Below are 24184 nucleotides of genomic sequence, written 5' to 3' on the forward strand. Positions count from 1 at the left end.
AAGCACATGACCCAGTTTCAAACTTGACCTAGATATCATCAAGATGAACATTCAGACCAATTTCATAAGATCCATGAAAAATATGGACCTCTAGAGAGGTCACCAAGGTTTTTCTATTTAGACCTACTGCCAGTTGATCACAAGCCCATTTCACTTGTGACTAGATAATAACTACATTTCAACTTGATGTAATAGTGCTCTGACCAAATCATGAAGATCCATTGAAAGATATGGCCTCTAGAGAGGTCACAAGGTTTTTCTATTTTTAGACCTACTGACTTAGTTTTTGACCGCAGTTGACCCAGTTTCAAACTTGACCTAGATATCATCAAGGTGAACATTCTGACCAACTTTCATAAAGATCCCATAAAAAATGTGACCTCTAGAGTGGTCACAAGCAAAAGTTTACGGACAGACGCCAGACGCCCGGCGATCACAAAAGCTCACATTGTCACTTTGTGACAGGTGAGCTAATAAAGAACTACATTTCCTCTGCATGTAAGTGTAGGCTACTGCCTAAAGCAGAAATCTTTAAAATGGCTTTTCATCATGAATGATTTAATGAAGACCAAAACTGCTCTATCCTCAACAACCTGATGAAGAAAGGAAGTTTGAATAAATGCTATTTTTCTAATGCTGTATCTAGGAAGTTTGACAAAATGTTAGTTTTCTAACGTCTGTATCTAGAATGTTTGACAAAATGTTAGTTTTCTAACGTCTGTATCTAGAATGTTTGACAAAATGCTGTTTTTCTAATGCTGTATCTAGGATGTTTTAGCAAGTGTTAGTTTTCTAACGCTGTATCTAGGATGTTTTACCAAGTGTTAGTTTTCTAACGCTGTATCTAGAATGTTTTACCAAGTGTTAGTTTTCTAATGCTGTATCTAGGATGTTTTACCAAGTGTTAGTTTTCTAATGCTGTATCTAGGATGTTTTACCAAATTTTATTTGTCTAATGCTGTATCAAGGATGTTTGAATGCTATTTTTCTAATGCTATATTCGGGATGTTTGACCAAATGCTATTTTTCTAATGCTGTATCTAGGAAGTTGAAAAAATGCTACTTTTCTAATACTGTATTTAGGAAGTTTGACCAAATGCTATTTTTCTGATAATGTATTCAGGATGTTTGACCAAATGCTATCTTTTTAATGTTGTATCTTGGATGTTTGAACAAATGCTATTTTTCTAATGCTGTATTCAGGTTGTTTGAACAAAATTTTAATGCTATTTTTCTAATGCTGCAACTAGAATGTTTGACCAAATGCCATTTTTCTAATGCTGTATCTATATATATGTTTGACCGAATGTTATTTTTTTAATGCTGTACCAAGGATGTTTGACCGAATGTTATTTTTCTAATGCTGTATCAAGGATGTTTGACCAAATGTTATTTTTCTAATGCTGTATCAAGGATGTTTGACCAAATGTTATTTTTCTAATGCTGTACCAAGGATGTTTGACCAAATGTTATTTTTCTAATGCTGTATCAAGGATGTTTGACCAAATATTATTTTCCTAATGCTGTACCAAGGATGTTTGACCAAATGTTATTTTCCTAATGCTGTATCAAGGATGTTTGACCAAATGTTATTTTCCTAATGCTGTATCAAGGAATGTTTGAATGTTATTTTTTTAATGCTGTACCAAGGATGTTTGACCAAATGTTATTTTTCTAATGCTGTATCAAGGAATGTTTGAATGTTATTTTTCTAATGCTGTATCAAGGATGTTTGACCAAATGTTATTTTCCTAATGCTGTATCAAGAATGTTTGACCAAATGCTATTTTTCTAATGCTGTATCAAGGATGTTTGACCAAATGTTATTTTTCTAATGCTGTATCAAGGATGTTTGACCAAATGTTATTTTTCTAATGCTGTATCAAGGAATGTTTGACCAAATGTTATTTTCCTAATGCTGTATCAAGAATGTTTGACCAAATGTTATTTTTCTAATGCTGTATCAAGGATGTTTGACCAAATGTAATTTTTCTAATGCTGTATATAGGATGTTTGACCAAATGTTATTTTTCTAATGCTGTATCAAGGAATGTTTGAATGTTATTTTTCTAATGCTGTATCAAGGATGTTTGACCAAATGTTATTTTTCTAATGCTGTATCAAGGAATGTTTGAATGTTATTTTTCTAATGCTGTATCAAGGATGTTTGACCAAATGTTATTTTTCTTATGCTGTATCTAGAATGTTTGACCAAATGTTATTTTTCTAATGCTGTATCAAGGATGTCTGACCAAATGTTATTTTTCTAATGCTGTATCAAGGATGTTTGACCAAATGTTATTTTTCTAATGCTGTATCAAGGAATGTTTGAATGCTATTTTTCTAATGCAGTATAATCCAGGAAGTTTTTATCTAATGCTGTATCCAGAAAGTTCTGTAACTGATAAATGCTATTTCTTCTAATGCTGTATGTAGGAAGTTTGATCAAATGCTATTTTCTAATGCTGTATGTAGGAACTTTGATCAATTTTTTTCTGATGCTGTTTTTTATAATTGCAATTAACACAGTTATAGAATAAAACCTTTTCATAAAGTCACTTGCATGAGAATCTCTTAACAGTTATGACATCTTAAGGCAAAGATGTTGTTGTGAAACGGCTGTAAGTCTAAAAAGACCGTAACTCAAAAAATAATACTTGGACATAAAAGTCCTTAAAATATGAGAATGTCCACTAGATGTTATTCAAAGCTTTATTTGAATTAGATGAAAACTGTAGAATGCTTAAGTATGCAAGGAAGTGTGGCATACAGAGGGATGGGTGGAATGACAGACAGCTCGATCAAACACTGCATGTCTTCCAGGTCTAAGACAATGGGTTCATACAACTTTAACATTATTCTTTTATGTTGTATGACTGGGCTAAGCTGTACTTTTGAGATATTGTGTTAAAATGTTTTAGTTAAAGACAGTCATTGAATATATTTTTAATATTCTGAAAAAAGTTTCCTTCAATTATGACCTCAGAAACTGAAAGAAATATAGAGTCTCCCAGTGTCTACAAGGATGTACAAGGGCAATGAAAATGACCAGTCTCCATTTGGCCTACAGGAAAATACAAATCTGGTTTCTGACATGACAATGGCAACACACTGGCCAGAAGCTGGACACTGACAACAAACTGGCAACAACATGGTATGATACTGGCACTACAATTTCCATTTCTGGCAATAAACTGGCACTAGTGCCAGTGTATTGTCAGCTTCTGGTTACATAATGGCAACACACTGGATATAATTGACAAGATGGTTTTTTTTAAATAGCATCTGACCTCACAATGGTATGGATTTTCTGTCTGTCTGACAGTACATTGGATATAAATTTACCCAGAGCAGATACTGACAATACACTGGTTACACACTGGCAATACACTGGCAATATATCCATCTTAGCAATTTTCACAACAAAAAAATATTACAAGACACCTTATAAAAATGGCCGAGTACGGCATGATTTTTTTCCCTCCAAGATTATTTCAACTTTAAACTTGAAACAAACTTACCATACACTGACAATGCTATGACAATACAATGGTAATAAAGACAATTTTCCTAGGGGAAATAAATAAGATAAACACAATGAGCGAGTGATACTTTCTTGTCAGTGTGTTGTCATATATTGCCGCAGAGTGCTCATGGTGAGCTATTGTGACCAATTGATGTCCGTCCGTCAGACACCAACATCCCTTAAGATAGTGGGCCAATTATTAAACAAACCTTTATAGGACTGGTCCTTGGGTTGTCCTGTCCAAATTTGTTCCTCCCCCTTGACATAATTATATGACCATTCAATTTTACCTAGCAGCACTTCTCCTCACGGCTCCCCATTTAAGATTTAGAATATATCAGGTCATTTTAGCTTTTAAATAGTAAACATGGCATCATCAATCAGTGAAAAGTCAAATAAATGTAATGAATACTGTCAATGAAACCATGTACATGTAAGGCCAGCATTTTTTTATTTTCTGGTTTACGGGAGTGCCGCCCCTATTTTTTGACAAAACAAAATAAATTTCAGTACTTTTATTTTCATTTTACCCGCCGACCGCCCATAATTACTACTGCCAAAATAAAAGTTTTACTGTCAAATGGTTTATTGCGGCCAGAAATTTGTACAAACCGGACAGAAGTTGCGAAATTGTCATTTGTGCAGGAAAGAAGCGTTTACCATAATGTCCAGTACTGGACAGGTATAGTGACCATGCACGGACACAGCCAATTTTCTCAGAGGGGGTCCGCTCCCCTGCCCCCCACCCTGGAAATTTTGAAATTTAGCACTTCATTTTTTGCATTCTGGGACAGTTTTATGGACTAACCTGTTAAATTTGGGAAAATGATAAAATCAAGCTTTCTTGAAGGTAAAATTCTTAGTTTCTTTTAGATAAATAATATGAATTATGTTGGGGACGTATGTAGCAGCAGCCGCATATACTTTACATGCAGTCCTAATGTTGCCTTTTTCGAAAAACATTTTCTTTCCTTCTTGTCTTCTTTCCCTTTTTAAAGATTTTCCAGAGGGGGTCCGGCCCCCTGCCCACCACCCCCCCTCTGGATCCGCGCATGGTGACATATCATGCTTTCTGTTTATGCAGGTAAACTTGTGTTTGGTTAAATTTCAACAGAGCACAATTGTCTGAACAGTGTACAAACTCATTACTGTTTTTTCAGGCAAGGGTGAAAAAGAAAGTGGTAGACAATGAAAGAAGTAACATTAATTTTTATTAAAAAAATAAACAATGAGACAAACATTTCCAACATCTTTGGACGGTTCAAAAATCCCATGTTAAACATACGATAAAGCCCGAAACGCGTGAAAATGTTCCAAATGTAAATGGGGTGAAGTAGGCGCTCTATGTATATATAGAGTTAGATTATGCGTCTAGATACTGTACCAGAGGGGTCGGTCAATTGTGGGTTATTGATTAAACTGGGCGAGTCTACTTACTTATTACTAGAGGATGAAAAAAAACGTGTTTTTTAAATGTTGCTCTTAAACAAGGGTGGCGGTTGAACTACTTAAAGTACAACAACAGTTAATTCACAACAAATCGTACGGTATGTTTTATAATCAGTAGAAACTAGTCGTATTTACGCTTATGAGACCTGTTTCACCCATAAGTAAAGAATTCACAGGTCCATCATGAAATATTTTCCCCAGCGCGCACATACTTTACCTATTCAATATGATCAAACATACAAGTTAACAGACAATAACCTTTGGAATAAGTTGGCAGAGATAACAAGTATCGTAAACAAATTGGATCCGAGTAGAAATTACAGCAAATAAAGCTCAACATTAGGAATAATCAGTAAAACTACGAAAAATGACCTGCATGTATCAACACTGTCCAGATGTTGAAAAATCTGGGTATCACATGTACAAGATTTGTTGTCTGTATATAATAATTGGACAATGATCAAATTCATGTGGGACTGTCAGAAAAATACCACAACTGATAAAAAGGAAAGAAACCAAAGAAATGGTCAACTTGCAAACCCATTTTTTTGTTTTTTTACTTTGAAGTCTCGAGGGACTGTGAGAAGAAAGAAACAACTAATAGTAATACCTTAATGTTCAAAACAAAGTGAAATGTCAATGTTTAATAACACGTGACCCCTGCAAATGCTTGACAGAATAATACATATGTGATAAAAAGTTCAAACTTAGAGTCAAAGTATTTATTGGACTGTCAGATTTTTTAATATCTGTGATGGGCAATCTAATCAAGTGGAGACGTTGCCCATATGAAAAGATTATCTTAGATTATCTCAGTATTTCCTAGGATTGTGTCAAATTAGTTTGACTAAAGTTCAAGCCAGATACCATAGCTCAAAAGGTAATTATCAAACATGAAACTGCGAGCAATATTCTCATGTCCACTTGAAGCATACCAATAAACTCTGTAAGAAGACCCTTTGAAAGTGCATATGGGGCAGCATTCAAACACTGTATGCCACATGTGCCTTTGACACCGGGGAACACATATGGACATGTCCAGTAACAAATGTTTTTTCGGACTCATAACTTACTTAACCTTTAGCATGCTAGATAAATTGTCGTCTGCTGGAAATGTCGTCTGCTAAAATTGTAAAGTTCATTCAATTTGCTCCAAAATTGGAAGAAATATTGTCAGAGTAGCAAACAGCTTGGAACCTGATCAGACGCCGATTTAATCGGCGTCTGATCTGGTTCCAAGCTGTTTGCAAAGGCTGTTAAATTCGCCTGCAGCAGGCTAAGGGTTAAAGTCCAAGAGAAATATTATAAGTCCAGTGTCATTGAAGATTTTTCTCTCAGAAACTGTTGTATGAACATCAGCCTGCAAGACTGTTATTTTGTACACATTTTAGCTGACCCAAAATTCAAATTGTTTTGGACTGTTGTATTATTGTAACATTTTAGGTAGCACTGACAGTCAGCAAAACAAAAAATAATATTCAAGCAAGAGTTACGATTGATGTTGTTGGTTAAATAACAGCATATGACAAATTCGAAAAGCCAGTGTGTATAATATTTAATCAATTCGTAGTTTTTGCTTTCTAGTATGACAATGCCTGTCTTTTAACCTTTAGCATGCTAGATAAACTGTCGTCTGCTGGAAATGTCGTCTGCTAAAATTGTAAAGTTCATTCGGTTTGCTCCAAAATTTTAAGAAATATTGTCAGAGTAGCAAACAGCTTGGAACCTGATCAGACGCCGATTTAATCGGCGTCTGATCTGGTTCCAAGCTGTTTGCAAAGGCTGTTAAATTCGCCTGCAGCAGGCTAAGGGTTAATACTTTGTGTCTCCAGCCAATTGCATGTATGCAGGATGCAGACCTAAAATAGTCACTGCATATCCCCATTTTAATAGCAGTTTTTTCATGTTTATATAATAAACATTATGCAATGTTCTTATGATATGTCAACTGTGGTATCTGTATAGTTTATTATGAAAAATGTTTCCACAAGTCCATTTTTACTACAAAATAGTTAGATACAAAAACACAAATAATATATATCATTGGTGACTTTGTAAGTCTATACCTGACATGCTGAGTCTCTTTTATTAAATGAAAATGGCATCATGCATACAAGATATACATAAAAAATAAAACAACAATATACTGAGATGATGAGATATAAACCAGTTCAGAATTGTTCATTTGTGAGTGTGTACGCAATTTAAGCTTGCAAGCTTTTGTTTTCTGTTGTGTACAAAAAATAAAAAATTTGTATCCTTTTTGACATTTCATTTTTATTAATTTGGTCGACTGCTCAAAATTGTGGTTTTTACTTTTATTTTTATTTATCCCCCCGACCCAAATTTTTTGAAAAATCTCCCGTAAACCAGAAAATAAAAAAATGCTGGCCTAATTCATCTTTTTGTATAGCTACTCGGTGAAGTCTGTGTATTTGTCAGTGTGTTGCCATATTATCATTGTCAGTATATTACAAAAATATGGGTTTTGATTAAATTAAGTGATGCAAGAATTCCACATTGGTAATGAATGTCTACTTTCTTGTCAGTGTGTTGCCATATATTACCAGTTTAGTACCAGCAATTTTCATTTTCAGTCCAGCTTTTGTTGCCAGACCTAACAATAGTTTGGTTTTAATCTGACAATACTTTGGAAAATTCAAAATCAATCCTATTGTCAGCTTATTGGTTATTTGTTGTAAGATATTTTTTAGTGCCTGTGTGAAGTCAGTTTGTTGGCAGTTTGATATCAGTTGTTTTCCATTTTAATGAATAAGTTTTTTAACTTTTTTTAAATCAAATTCTCTTCTAATGAGGCTTGGATCATTATGCACTGTAATATTCAGTTTGTTGTCAGATTATTTTCACTATGTGTTAGGACTATTACCATGCTGTTGTCAGATCTTGCATTAAGCGGGTAATGCACTGGTTTCAGTTACCAATAACTGGTAATAGCAGACCAATTATAAATATGCCAATAGACTGACATTATACTGGTAACAAACTGATGATACACTGACAATGCAATGGTATTACAATGGCAATAACGAAAGGTCTACTGAAAAATCCCAAGGCAAGAATTTCTAAATGAAACCAAAATTTGGCCTGAAGAAAAATCCCAAGGCAAGAATTTTCAAATAAAAGCACAATTTGGCTAACAGGAAAATCTCAAGGCAAGAGTTTTCCAAGTAAAAGCACAAATTATCAGAAAATTCCATGACAAGAATTTCCAAGTAAAAGTACAGTTTGACCACAAGGCAAGAGTTTTCCAAATAAAAGCACAATTAATCAGGGAGAACACAAGGCAAGAGTTTCCAAGTAAAAGCACAATCCGGCCTACAAAAAAATCCCAAGGCAAGAATTTCAAAGTGAAAACACAACTTGGCCTACAGGGAGAACACAAGGCAAGAGTTTCCAAGTAAAAGCACAATCCGGCCTACAGAAAAATCCCAAGGCAAGAATTTCAAAGTGAAAACACAACTTGGCCTACAGGAAGAACACAAGGCAAGAGTTTCCAAGTAAAAGCACAATCCGGCCTACAGAAAAATCCCAAGGCAAGAATTTCAAATCAGTAAATTCTAGAGGTTTTGGAGAACTACAGACATGAGCTGTGCCACAAATTAGGTGAAAATGAGACAAAATCTAATAAAAAATACTTTATTTACCACAAATGGCAGTTTCCTTAAGGATAAAATGAAAATTAATGACAACAGACTTTCAGGCAAACGGAGTAATTGATTTCTATTCACAGGCAAAGAGAATGTTTATTTTATCCTGCACAATTCTTAAAAGTCGGCTCAAGCCACTTGACTCTCAGGGTTTAGGAGCTTTTAACAGAGGACACCATAACAAAATGTTACCAGTCCAGGCCCAGTGTCTGAAATAATGCCCAAGTGCCATCGGGAGATGTCTAACACCATCAAGACTGGAAAGCTGCATATAGAGACTTTGGCTGTTGGATCTTAGTTCTATTTAAAACTCACCAAAAATGTTTTTCTTTAAATAGCTCAATTATTCAATGTCAATAATTAAATGTTTCTTTAAAAGCACCAAAATTCAATGTTCAATATTATAGTATTGGTTAGACTAGCTCCTAGACTATGATATTATCTTTTTTACATTTTTATGATTAAATGTTATGAACTGAGCCAGTCTATATTCTATGTCCAATATCATATATGATAACTTCAACATCATTCCTCTGTGAAAATCTCTAAAATAGACTGGCTTTTGTCTCTATGGAATTAAATTCGTCAAAAACAAGAGCTGTCTCCGTAGGATGACACATGCCCCCGATGGCACTTTGAATGAATAGTTATGGCCGATGTTAGAGTTTAGGACCTTTGACCTACGGAGCTGGGTCTTGCGCGAGACACATCGTCTTACTGTGTCACACATTCATGCATAGTTATTTTAAAATCCATGCATGAATGACAAAGATATGGACCGGACATGCCCATCAATGCACTATCATGAAAAATGATCTTGAACGTCTAAGTGTGACCTTGACCTTTGAGCTACGGACCTGGGTCTTGCATGTGACACGTCGTCTTACTGTGGTACACATTCATGCCAAGTTATTTGAAAATCCATCCATCGATGACAAAGATATGGACCGGACACGCCCATCAATGCACTTTCCTTTAACATCTAAGTGTGACCTTGACCTTTGAGCTACGAACCTGGGTCTTGCGCATGACACGTCGTCTTACTGTGGTACACATTTATGCCAAGTTATTTGAAAATCCATCCATCGATGACAAAGATATGGACCGGACATGCCCATCAATGCACTATCCTTTAACGTCTAAGTGTGACCTTGACCTTTGAGCTACGGACCTGGATCTTGCGCATGACACGTCGTCTTACTGTGGTACACATTCATGCCAAGTTATTTGAAAATCCATCCATCGATGACAAAGATATGGACCGGACACGCCCATCAATGCACTATCCTTTAACGTCTAAGTGTGACCTTGACCTTTGAGCTACGGACCTGGGTCTTGCGCACTGCACGTCGTCTTACTGTGGTACACATTCATGCCAAGTTATTTGAAAATCCATCCATCCATGACAAAGATATGGACCGGACACGAAAATTGCGGACAGACCGACAGACAGACAGACCGACAGACCGACAGATCAACAGACCGACAGACCGACAGACGGTTCAAAAACTATATGCCTCCCTTCGGGGGCTTAAAAAAGGAAAAATGTGGAAATATATCATTATCAGTCTAGTGGCTAGTCGAAGTATTGGTATTAGTGAAATATTTTAACATAAAACTGTTTGTATTGTCTTGCTGATATGTATGAGCCGTGCCATGGGAAAACCAACATAGTGGCTTTGCGACCAGCATGGATCCAGACCAGCCTGCGCATCAGCGCAGTCTGGTCAGGATCCATGCTGTTCGTTAACAGTTTCTCTAATAGCAATAGGCTTTGAAAGGGAACAGCATGGATCCTGACCAGACTGTGCGGATGCGCAGGCTGGTCTGGTTCCATGCTGGTCGCAAAGCCACTATGTTGGTTTTCCCATGGCACGGCTCATATATCGTTAAAGCCTCAATAGTAAACCAGCCTGACATTATTTTCCAGCTAAATTTCTCTGAATGGTTGTAATTAGGAAGGTTTGTACAAAAAATCAATCTGGACTGATCACAAAGGCTCAGTATCAGTGTGACAGTTATCCTATGTGATTCAGTATCATTAAACATCAGCTGAACAACTGAGAAAATTGTTTCTAATGGAACAGAATGGCAATATGTCCACTGGATATGGCTGTTATATAGAAAGTCTATAGCAGATAGGGATAAAAAGCTATATCTCCAGGAATAAGGACAACTACAATACTGGGTATTGGTCACATACAATAATTACTGGACATTGGACAATACTTTATGCCACACAGTAATTTAACAATTGATGGGGAAGGGTTTGGCACAAACAAAAATCTGACAAAATTTTCATTGGTGCTTAAAAAAACAATTTCTCACTTAAAAACTTCAAGGCAACTAAATAAGTTAAGGATACTTGTACATCAGAGCTTTCAGCATGGAATGTTTGTTTGTTCTGATTGGGTTTCAAATCATAACTGTATTAGTGACATAGCAACCTCTCAGCTTTGTAGGAAAATCCAGTGTGGCAGGCATAGGTAATATGTAGAAACAAGAACTTTCTGAGGGCTAGCTGGATGACTTCCTAACACTTCATCTTCTTCTGCACCCCAAGGGAGGTTGGTTTGTTTTTGTGTGGCACCCTTGGTGCCCCTCTGCATGAGTATTATTTCATCATCATCTGCACTTGATAGAACAACTGATTTTCTGTAAGCCAGCTGGATGGTTTCCTTACAAGAAGAATTCTACACCCTAATCAAGGCTCGAACCCACATTGGTGAGGGGCAAGTGATTTGAAGTCACTGACCTTAACCATTCAGCCATGGAGGCCTCTTGTTTATAAGTTGAACCTGCTGCTTGGAGTTGCAAGTAATTATAAGTTAATGACCTTAACCACTTGGTCACAGAGGCCTCTTCTTCTTTAACCTTTACCTTGCAAAATTTCTAAAATGGACTGGCCCATCATTCAATTTGGGCAATACCACTTATTATTTAAAGGGATGTTCACTGAAAATTTACTGACTGAACAGCAAACAGTGCAAACCATGATCAGACTGCACGGATGTGTAGGCTGATCTTGGTCTGCACTGGTTTCAAAGGCAGAATCACTTGCCGCCAGCTGGCTAAGGGTTAAAGTTAATGTGTACCAGAATTGTAACTCAAAGCATTTTGAAAATAAATATTTAAACATATATAAATCCTTCGAATTTTTTCAAATATTGGAGGACAAGATATATGAAAACAATCAAATTGGACACACCTAAAACTCTTCTTTTTTTTTACAAAACCACAACATATACCCTAGTAAGTGTTAAAACATCATTTACATACTTGATACAGTTTAAGGAAAGAAAATTGATTTGACAAAACCTACAAATCATTTCCTGGTAAAACTTGCCTCATTTCAGATAAAGGAAATTACAAACTTCCAGGACTGATGTCTATCTATCTAGGGAGTAGAAAGAGTTTTACTGCAAATGTCTTTTGTGGCAATAAACCATATATCAATTTCCTAAAGAAGTTATCATTTAGTGATATCATATCATGAAACTGTCAGAAAGAGACTTAACTATGGCATAATCTACAAAGTAAGATTTGCTTGCAGGTCAATTTTTACTGTATGTTCACCATCAATGAAATGTTTTCACATTACTGTAAGTTGGAATAAAGCATAATTCTCATATACAAGAGGTCTGTTGCTACTTCATATCAAAATGCAGGCCTGAAAAATTTGTTCACAATTCAAGTTACACTTTCTTAATAGTGTGATGAATAGCACTATCTTTTTGTAAGATTCATTTGCTAAGGATTTTCAATATAGCAGGTCAATTTGCTTTCTTTATAAAAAATCATATGACTAACTAAAATCACTTTTGACAGTGATTATATAATTATGTAAACGCACACCAAATGAAAGAGAAAACATAAAAGGTTCATTTCCAGACTGCGCTGAACCTCTGATGAATTAGAATTGGATATGGATGGCCCAGCAGGATGCTGCTATGCAAGTTAACGTAAGATAGCTGAACCCTCTTCATTGAACAAAAGTTGTACAAACTGCTGTTTTAATTAATATTTTTATAAGAGTATCCTTGATATACAAAGAGGAGTCATAATCAATTAACCAAAGTATTTTTAGAATAGACAATTATACAATGCCATCTAACAACCAATATTCATAAAAAAAGTCATTTAGGCATAAACAAACAAAAATCAGTTGACTTGTCTTTAATCTACTAGGTTTCCAAATAAAAGCATGTCTCAGCCTAAAAGAAAATCTTAAGGCAAGATTTTCCAGGTAAAATCATAACTTGACCTAAAGGGAAAACTCAAGGCAAGATTCTCTAGGTAAAATCACACCTAGGCCTAAAGAAAATCTTAACAAGATTCTCCAGGTAAAATCACACCTAGGCCTAAAGAAAAATCCCAAGGAAACATTTCCAGAGTTAAAGCTCAGTTTGGCTTAATGGAAAATCTCAAGGCAAGATTATCGAGGTAAATCAAAGCTTGGCCTAAAGGAAAATCTCAAGGCAAGATTCTTCAGGTAAAATCACAACTTGGCTTAATGGAAAATCTCAATGAAAGATTCTCCAGCTGAAATTACAACCTGGTCTAAAGGAAAATCTCAAGGGAAGATTCTCCAGATAAAATGAGAACTTGCCTTAAAGGAAAATCTCAAGGAAAGATTCTCCAGGCAAAATCACAGCTTAATTTAAAGCAAAATATGAAGGCAAAAATTCTCCAGGTAGAATCACAGCTTGGCTTAAAGGAAAACCTCAAGGCAAGATTCTCCAGGTAAAATCAAAGTCTGGCTTAAAGGAAAATCTCAAGGTAAGATTCTCCAGGTAAAATCACAGCCTGACTTAAAGGAAAACCTCAAGGCAATTAAGATTGTTCAGGGAAAATCACAGCCTGGCTTAAAGGAAAACCTCAAGGCAAGATTCTCCAGGTAAAATCACAGCCTGGCTTAAAGGAAAACCTCAAGGCAAGATTGTTCAGGGAAAATGACAGCCTGGCTTAAAGGAAAACATCAAGGCAAGATTATTCAGGTAAAATTACAGCCTGGCTTAAAGGAAAATTTCAAGGCAAAATTGTTCTGGGAAAATTACAGCCTGGCTTAAAGGAAAACCTCAAGGCAAGTTTCTCCAGGGAAAATCACAGCCTGGCTTAAAGGAAAACCTTAAGGCAAGATTGTTCAGGGAAAATTTCAGTCTGGCTTAAAGGAAAACCTCAAGGTAAGATTCTCCAGGGAAAATCACAGTCTAGCTTAAAGGAAAACCTCAAGGCAAGATTCTCCAGGTAAAATCACAGCCTGGCTTAAAGGAAAACCTCAAGGCAAGATTGTTCAGGGAAAATTACAGCCTGGCTTAAAGGAAAACCTCAAGGCAAGATTCTCCAGTTAAAATCACACCTGGCTTAAAGGAAAACCTCAAGGCAAGATTGTTCAGGGAAAATTACAGCCTGGCTTAAAGGAAAACATCAAGGCAAGATTTTATAGGTAAAATTACAACCTGGCTTAAAGGAAAGGCTCAAGGCAAGATTCTCCATGTAAAAATCACAGCCTGGCCTAAAGAAAAATCTCGAGGTAAGATTCCCCAGGTAAAATTGCAGCTTGGCCTAAAAGAAAATCCCACTATATCCCCAAACACAATTAAGTTTTACAATAAGCTTTCCATATTGGTGTGCTCTGCCGCCAAGAAAGTATTACAAAACACTAAATTCTAGAAGTTTTCCCAATTACAGACATGAGCAGTGCCACAAATTAGGTGAAAATGAGACATAATCTAATGAAAAATAACAAAAGGCAGTTTCCTAAAGGGTAGAATGAAAATTTATGGTAAGGGTTTTCCAGGCAAACAAAATAATTGATTTATTTACTTGCAAAGAGAATATGTTTAGTTTTAAAGTTGATTCAAATCATGGCTATAAGGAGATTCTGCACATGTGAAATTAATAACACTGCCTGCAAACTAAAGCATACTAACCTTGTATACTATAAAAATTTGAATATATTATACACATTTTTATGATTTTTTTTTTTTCGTTTTCACAAAGGGGTGTGTTTTATACACCAAAGTAGAGCTTCATACATTTTTTTTCTTAGTTTGATAGCACATTAATATCACCGAAAATCGGACAATATTTGTCATTTTTGTCAGCTGTCTGGTGTTTGTTATTTGCAAATAAACCTTTAAAATGCCAACCGGGGCAAGGGGGGTGGTGGGGCAGGAAATGCCATTTTCGAGGGCAGATAACTCGTTGTATACTGGTGACCTATGATTTTTATTGCATTTTTATTGCATTATCTTTGTTTCTTTGATAATTGTCCTTCAATATCCAAAGTTTGAAGAAATTCTATTATTGGGGAAAATATGCTCTTTAAACTTTATGAGTTCCATTATTTTTTGTAAATGGTCTTGAATCAGCAAAAACAAGATCCAGTAATAAATATAATCATTGTCATTATGATTTTACCGGTGACCTATCTAAAATACTGCGTCATATCGCATGTGACGCATAATTATGAACTCATCAGTACCAACTTACTGAATAATATTCATGAAAACCCATTAAGACACAAGCAGATATAATATGTTTTTCTATTATATGATGTAATTATTCAGTTTCACAAAAGCTAATCATGTTGTCGTCAAAAGCGGCCAGAGTGCTTTGTTCGAAGTTAATATTTCAATCCCCTCCCACACTCTCCCCTGCATGCGTATATAGTTTTTAAAAGCCTGGGTACACCTCCGGAATATCTTGGCAAAAAGTGGTTTCTATGAATCTTACCTTGAGTGGTCTATGAAATACAGCATGATTTGTTCTTAACAACACAAAGCAGAACTAAAAAGGTGGTCCTTTAATGCAGGTGGTCTATTTATAAACATGATCTCTTTAGTAACTTTGACTGAATTATATATCAGAAAACTGATGCCCTTGCAAACATTTCTGATTTTACAATACGTATCCTCAATAAAATATCAAAATCATCATTTCATACCTGATACAGATAGTTAATAATTTATAGAAAGAAAATTGATTTGACAAACATCCTGGTAAAACTTGCTATATCTCCATATAGGAAATTACAAACTTCCAACAACTGATGTCTATCCTGGGAGTTGATGTGAGTTCCACTCTTAACTGCAAGTGTCTTTTCTGGCAATAAACCATATATCAATTTCCTAAGCAGTAATAATTTGTATCATGAATCTGTCATAGGGAGACTAAACTAAGACATTATCTAGCAATAATTGACCATGTAATAAAGTCCGTCTGCTTCTGTAGAATCATAAGTCAATTTCTACTGGAGGAACTTCTACTGGAGTAAGTAATACTTGCCCAATCTTATTTCACTCCTGATGTTAAGAAACTGATCCATTATTTTTTTTTTTTCTTTTTTTTTTTAAAATTTTGGACTGGGCAGACAGTTAAGTTTGAGATATAAAAGAACAAGAATTAAGGATAGGAGGGCAGTAAAAATGGCCCTGCTGTTATGCTCTCGAAAATCCCCATCTGTTGACTGTTCAAAGCATTTTATTGCATTTTCCAAAATTTGACAAAGAGTGAGATGACACAGATACCACAATACTAGGAAATGATGACTCAAAATATTTCCTTAAAAAACAGGAGTGGTTAATTTACAAAGAATCAAAAGCATATATCTGCCATCCATAACTGGATTCCACAAAAACTTATTTATGTCTGTCATTGACTGACAAATCTTGACAACCCAGGGATAAGAAATTTCATGCAAAGAATAAGATAACACTTTATTGAATACCTACCAATTTTCTGTCTCAAATACAGAATGTATTTCACTAATGAATACAAAACCCTGTATTCAATTCTCCATCAGATACAGAAAAATCTTTTAATCAAATTAGAAATCTGGCCACGAATCAATGGTGTCTCGATGTTCCAAGCGTCAGTAAGTTAACCTTTTTAAACAAGATTTCAGTCTTATATATCTAAAATTATAGTCCTTTTTTTACTGATATATTACTAGAAATAAGTTTATACATGTCTATAAAAAAAGGATCATAAATAGTATAAATACTGTACCTTGAGCAATGATGCAAGCATATCTTGGGCCTTGCAAAATCCACTCGAGTTGAATACAACATTGCAGATCAAACTATGTTTACTCTTATAGTAACTCTTTTATCACTTATCATGCTGGATACTTTTTATTTTGCCTTTGCAGCCAGTGCAGATCATGATCAGCCTGCACATACATGCAGTCTGATCATGATCTGAACTGTACGCCATTCAGTTAGTATCTTTTTTGTTTGTACCCCTTTTAACAGTTAATGGTACTGTCCAAAGTGAAAGATGGACAATTTCATTATAGAAATTTAGCAGGGTAAAGGTTATAGATTCTGTACAAAGGTGCAAAAGTGAAAGTGTAGACTACTACTGATATAACTAATGATAAATTTATTTTCATTTGAAAGGAAATCTTTCTCTTTATCAGCTGTGTCAGGTTTTCTCTATAATTCCTTTTTTCCAGTTGTGCTATCATATTCCAATATTCATCAGTATCAATATACTAGATACATAAATATTTCAAATACCGTATAACCCCGTATTAACGCTCCCCCTCTAATTAACGCCCCCCCACGTTTTTTGGAGAAAATAAAAAAATCTTACCTTCAAAAATAGATCCAACACAATAATATCCAGATAATAACAATTCCATAACAATAGAAATGAATTTAAAAAAAACCCACACTTTATTAGCACAAACTTTTAAACACGTCAACAGGCATGGCACAAATAAATCTACTGTGTGTAAGTACTGAATATGCTACGTGCAGGTAAATCCACATAAACATCTGGGCTATAAACGCTACAGTATTGATCGAATTTAACTCGGATCACGTCACTCAGCGCGCGACTTTACACAGATTCCCAGTACGATGACGTATCGGGTTTATATGTCAGTGCGTGAATTGGGATGAATAGGGGGGCGTTTATACGAGTTACTGACATTGTTTGGATCAAATTTTTCGTAAAATGCATTGCCCCCGGGGGCGTTTAAACGGGGTTATACGGTAATGATGATACATGTAATAATTTGATTAAGAATATCAAACAGACTTACCAAGTGTTGCAAGGTGTATGGTAGAAAGACAATTCTGATTGATTGCATGTTTTAAGGCAGGGTTGGTCAGGTCTGAGTAAGAGGCATATCTCGCCTGTGACATACCGGTGTGCACGTGATCTCGCGCATTCAACCCGTCACTTAAGAGGTGAGTAACAAAGCCTTCCTGAAAACAAGCAAAACAAGTAGCAAGTACACCTGTATACATTAACATGTTCAATAACAATTTTCAATAATATTTTAGACATGTTACAGTGGTCTGTTCTACTACCAACACTTTTGATGTCTAATGATACTACTTAATTCCTACCAGTAATGAGTACTTCCTGTCCATCTATCCAAGGTGGAGGAAAAATGACTTGACACATATTGTTGCTGTTCTTCAAAAGCATTGTTAGTCAATTTTAGCACAAACTTTTATTCCCATATTTTCTCAGCTAAAAAACAGTGTCAATTTTGGTGCAAATTTTATTCCCATATTGCACCTGCTTAAAAACACTGTCAACTTTAGTACAAAGTTTTATTCCCATATTTCACCTGTTTAAAAACACTTTCAATTTTAACGCAAAGTTTTGTTCCCATATTTCACTTGCGTTTTGAAGACAGTTCTTGTGCTCTACATAATTTTATTCCCATATTTCACTGGCTTAAAAACACTGTCAATTTTAGCACAAACTTTTATTCCCATATTTTCCCCAGCTAAAAAAACACTGTCAATTTTAGCACAAAGTTTTATTCCCATATTTCACTTGCGTTTTGAAGACAGTTCTTGTGCTCTACATAATTATCCTGTTCAAGCAATCTATTACAAAGTTACATTAAAATCCTTTAAAGGTGGTTGATCAAATTTTGTTCAAGTAATAGATTTGTTTGAAACTTTAACATGTAATTATTTACACTTCTTATGTTAAGTCAGTGCTAAATGCACATTAATAGTTTCACAGGAGGTAATATATTAAAATTTGATTTTTCAATCTGTTCGCCCAACCACAATAGTTTCCATTCTTTGTTGGATTTAATATGTCACCAATACAATCATTATGACATCCCTTATGAAAATTATGGTGTTTTCCTAGCTTTTGTTGAAGGAAGACTCCAAGTGCCCCTTCCAAACATAATTTTGATACTAAGTGGGCACCTGTGTACAGATAAGTCAGCTGAACTGCTTCCTCACATGATAGAATTCTACACTACATGCATGGTTAGTGAGAAGCCGAGACCACTCAGTTTGATTTAGCATCTGTATATACTTTGCCAAACCTATGATGAGAAAAGGTATGGCATATATATAATAACAATAATTGTACTTGATTAAAAATTTTCAAAGATTTGCATTGAGTATGGTATTTTAGCTAATGCAAATTTGTAAAATTACTATTACTTCCCTTTTGCCTATCTTAGTGACTGGATATAAAAAAATCCGAAGATATACTGGTTTTAAAACTTGCTCTTGGTTCAGAGTATTGAAATTTCTGAATGACCCATTGATCAAATGACCTTTTTAAATACTTCATATTAAAGGGGATAATTACATTTTTTTTTTACATACATTTTTGTAAGTATTTAAAGTAAAACTTTTATAATGTTTCCAATGAAAATATTTTTTTATGTAATGGACTTTTTTGCTCCTTAAAACCTTCTTTTAACAGAATATGTGAAAAATGTCACAATATTACTTAAGTGAGACTCGCCATCTGTAAGTGAAGTCAAGGCTATTTTCTAATTCTGAGTGATAGGAAGATTCCAGGGTGATTCCAATACAACCTATACTTACAACACTTGTGTGTATCCATGATACGTAAACAGTAAGAGCAATACAGAAACATAGCACAAAAAAATCTGTATAGTAGTCAGTACCAGTATAATATGACCAAAACTCACCAAATGAATTTATATTTTTCATATATAGATATTAAAATTTACTGACATAATTTACTAAGTGATGTTTAGAAATGAAGAATAATGGAAGGAGTTCTTTACTTTAAGTTGAAACTAATTTTGTCACTTTGAATTCAGTTACAAAAAGTTCTTCAGTACTTATCTGCTTAAATTTTTTTTCAGGGGTCTTGTAGAGTGGGGATATCAAGGAATGCCTGAGATTTTTTTGGGGGCTGTATCAGGGGTCTTTGGGTGGGGAGGGGGTGGCCAATCAATGCTACTTCCACCTGTACAGTGTACTTCTAATAAGTACATTTTTGATAGTTCAGAAAAAAAAATCAGGATTGTATAAGGGGTCTTGTAGGGCAGGGATATTAAGGAACGCCTGAGAATGTCATTTTTTTTCTAGGTTGTATCAGGGGTCTTAGGTTTTTTTTAATACAAACATGTGTAAGGGGTAGACAAAAGGGCGTGGTGCTTGAGGAATTGGAAAAAAGCAAGGATGAATATTCAACAGGGAATGTCGCAGATTTACCTGTGGGGATAGTGCAGTCTAATTACAGCAGCGCAAACACGCACGTGCACAAGACACAATACATGTTTCGTGTTAAATTTAATAACTGTCATTTTCGCCTGGCTTATTCTTTACAGTCTTAAGGCCCGGTCACACCGCCCGAACTTTGTTGGAGCGTTCCTTCAACGGTAGGGAGAGGGGGCGGAATTTAGACATCGCTCGTCACCGCGCACAAAATGGGAAAAAAATCGAAAACACGGGCGTTGCCTTAGAGGTGCACCGCTGAAGCCGGCGTTGCTTTAGCGTTGGTTTAACGGTAGCGAGCGGTAGCGAGCGTTGGTTTAGCGGTGACGCGAGCGTTGATAGAGCGGCGTTCCGCGCATGCGTGCGTTGGCTCGGCGGGGTTTTAAAGTTGGTTTAGCGGCATACCGCTTTTGACTACGGAGCTGAACGGATCGCTTTGATAGAAGTTCTGATAGATTTTTTTTATAGAAGTCGATAGTGAAGTTCTGGTCCCGCTCCGACACCTCCATACCAACGCCAAACCAAAGTTCATCACCGCAATGGATCGCTGCTTCAACGCCGGACACCGTTCCAGCAATCCCGTGTCCGCTCGTAAAATGCTTACAACCGCTCCACCAAAGTTTGTGCAACGTTTAATCACCGCCCGGGCAAAGCTGGCTAAGCAGCGGTGGTGCAGCGTTCAAGATTTCTGCGTTGGCCTAGCGGACCCAAGCGTCCACGAACTTGCGTCTAGCGGTGCCAAACTTGACTGGGCGTTGTTAGAGCGGTGTCGAACTTTGCCGGAGCGGAAAATTCATAACTTTATCATGACATCACAGTACATTAGGGGTTCTAATTGACCAATCAGAGAGCTGCATTTTCGAGTACCTGCCAGTTTCCACTTGGGTATAACGAAGTATATTTACTATGAACATATAGTGAATTTAGAAATAAATATCACACTATTTTAGAAATCAAATTAAGATTTTTCACTGCACATGCCCCAGATGATGCTACAAACAACTTCACTTTGAAGTTTCATTGAAATATTATATCGATTTAATACCTTTATTTTAGTTAAAAGTTTGAGATTTTACACAGGGAGTCTATGATAAAGTCCGAGTAAAATGTAATCAATACCCAAGTGAAATAAGTATCATTCCGCAATGTTTTGGACCTGTTAAAATTATGAATTGCCCGCTCCTCACCGCTCGCAATATTTTGTGCAGCCCAAAACTTTCGGAGCGGTACGAGGGACCATCAGCGGTGGTCGGGCGTATACGGCGTTGCCTTAACGGGGGCCAACTTCTGTTAAACGGTGGTGAACGGTAACGAGCGGTGATGAAATTTTTTCACCGCTCCAGGAACGCTCCAACAAAGTTCGGTCGGTGTGACCGGGCCTTTACCTTGAACTAAAACTTACTCAAACGCTATAGTCTTTCGCGCAAAACCTCCTTTATGAAGATCTCGTGTACAGGGCAGTCGCAAAAGTTTCAACGCGGCTATTAAATCTATTGAAAACATAGAAAACACACAAAACACGCACTGGCACCAGAGCACCAAGCTGTGCTTTAAATTATGCTAAAATAAGTTTTAAACAAAAATAATCCAAAAACAAACTCAAAAACGCAGATTTATTGATATGCCCCATTCATATTTTGTCTTATACCCCATTCATACTTTGTCTATTAGACAAAATATGAATGGGGCATATCAATAAATCTGCGTTTTTGAGTTTGTTTTTGGATTATTTTTGTTTAAAACTTATTCTGGCATAAATTAAAGCACAGCCGTTGGTGCTCTGGTGCCAGTGAAAACACGCGACTGTGAAAATGTAACATTTTTTTCAAAAATAGCCCGTTTTCATTCTCGTCTGGCCGGATTTTTATTTCATCTATACTCAGTACATGTTTGGTCGGTAAAGAAAAAAAAGCACATTGCAAAATCAGTTTAAGATGATACCAAATTGGTGTATACGAAGTTCTGTCATTGGGTTTGGATTTCTTAAGTGCTACGTTTTTATCAAACTTATTTTTATTACAAACCTTCTAAGTATTCCCCCCTTCACCGAAACACATTTCTATAACCTTTTCATCCAATCGCGAAAAGCAGATGAATAGCCTTCTTTTGATATCTGTTTGATAAATAACGCTGCCAAGAGAACTTCTGGACTTATAATATTTCTTTCAAGAAAGCATTTTCTTAAAATAGAGAAAAGTGGAAACTTCACAGGTCGCTCAACACGACAAGAACGAAAATGTTGCAGGCTCGGTTTGATTGAGCCTGTTCATGGACGGTAGAGGAAATGCATAAGCCTTGGAAATAAAAATAAGTCACAGGGACTCAGGTCAGGTGAATAAGGTGGATGGTTTACAACTTCCCCCCTTTTCAGAAGCCAAAAAAAAAAACCAAAAAACCTCGCACTTGTGAGAGGAGGTATTGTCGTGTATAAGATAGACACATGACCATGCTTTGCTTGGACGTTTCTTATTGTAAAACATTTTCACTTTCTTCAGTACAGAGTTCTTGTAGAAACGTCCAGTGACTGTATGACCGGATGGACAAGGCAGACACTTAAACGACTGGCCCGCCAGAATTGAAGAAAATTGCATACAACATCTTTTTCGAACTTATGGTTCTCTTGGCAAAACAGGGGCGTTTTTGATCTTTTCGCTTCCATTGCTTATTATCAGACCTTCTCTGTGGCTCAAACATGTGCACCCAGGTTTCGTCCCCTGTTAGCAAATCAGAAATAACCCGACTATCACAGCCTTTGTATGCTTTTTTTTTTAAAGTAAGGCATTGTTTCTTTTGCTCCTCAGTGAGCAAATGAGGTACCCACCTAGCGCAAACCTTTCTCTGGTCAAAACGCTTTTTAAGATTTGTTTGCACACTGCCTTCTGATATGCCAGTACAACTGACTAAATCTTTCACCGACAATCGCGCATCTTGTTCGACCACAGCTTTTACATCAGCGATGTTTGCCTTGGTAACAGAGGTTTTAGGCCTACCAGAACGGGTATCATCTTCGACAGATAATTTCTCAGCTTTAAAAGCTTTAACCCACCTAAAAACTGTGCTCATTGAAATGGCCTGAGGTTCATATATACCACACAATTCATCAAATATCTGCTTTGAATCTATATCAAGCCTAAAGCGGCATTTAATATAGCTACGAGTTTCAGTCTTTTCGTCCATTTTACAATGTGACAAGTAAATTGGTCAGTGTGTATGACTGCATGTATTTCAATTTGAAATAACTCGGTCATTTGAAAAGCATTTTGCACGTAATAAACAAATATCGTTAGCTATTGGACACTCCATTCAAGAGCAATTAAGCGTTTTAAAAAATACCTGGGATAAAACTACGGAAGCCTAATACTGACAGAACTTTTTATATGACCCTCGTAAGCTAACTTTCAATGGGTTACTTTGTATTGCAATTATGATGTTTAATTCTTCCAAAATGCAAAGCTGAGACTAGCAAAATACACTAAATTTAAGGGAAATGCTTTGCAGGACCAATGGGCCTCCGTGATCGAGTGGTTAAGGTCTCTGACTTCGGATTACTTGCCCTCACCGATGTGGATTCGAGTCTCACTTGGGGCGTTAAATTCTTCATGTGAGGAAGCCATCCAGCTGGCTTCCGGAAGGTCAGTGGTGCTACCCAGGTGCCCGCCCATGATGAAATAATGCTCTTGGGGCACCTGGGGTCTTTCTCCACCATCAAAGCTGGAAAGTCGCCATAAGGCCTATAATTGTTTCGGTGCGATGTTTAACCTAACAAACATGAGGGTCATGATGACCCTGCAACGCTCAGCTCAGAAATATGGGCTACATGTTTCAAATGTCAAACTGGTGCTAAAATATTAAGAAAGTAGGACAGTAGGTCACATTCATGGTCACTGAAAGTCAGTGTTAAGATCGGTGTGCAAAACTGTATATGTTATCCAAATTTCAAGGCTGTATCTTAAAAAAAGGCCTAGGCAGTTTTAGACAAGAAGATTTTTAAAGTTTGTTGCTATATAAGTCTATGTAAAACTTGGGACCCCCGGGGCGGAGCCTCTTTTCACCCCAGAGTTATAATTTGA

The 24184-nt window shown here is 36.3% G+C and overlaps 1 protein-coding gene across 1 annotated transcript in view; it reads right to left on the bottom strand.

Annotated features, from left to right (window-relative positions):
* Positions 1 to 24184, bottom strand: part of LOC123535752 (uncharacterized) — a 394656-nt gene that overhangs the window by 330126 nt on the left and 40346 nt on the right. Inside the window, exon 2 of the mRNA XM_053528064.1 lies at positions 17699 to 17864. Within this exon, the coding sequence (XP_053384039.1) occupies positions 17699 to 17801 (103 nt within the window). The 5' untranslated portion in view covers positions 17802 to 17864. The remainder of the gene's footprint in view (positions 1 to 17698; positions 17865 to 24184) is intronic.

This window comes from Mercenaria mercenaria, chromosome 17, assembly GCF_021730395.1.
Source record: "Mercenaria mercenaria strain notata chromosome 17, MADL_Memer_1, whole genome shotgun sequence".
Taxonomy (NCBI): domain Eukaryota; kingdom Metazoa; phylum Mollusca; class Bivalvia; order Venerida; family Veneridae; genus Mercenaria; species Mercenaria mercenaria.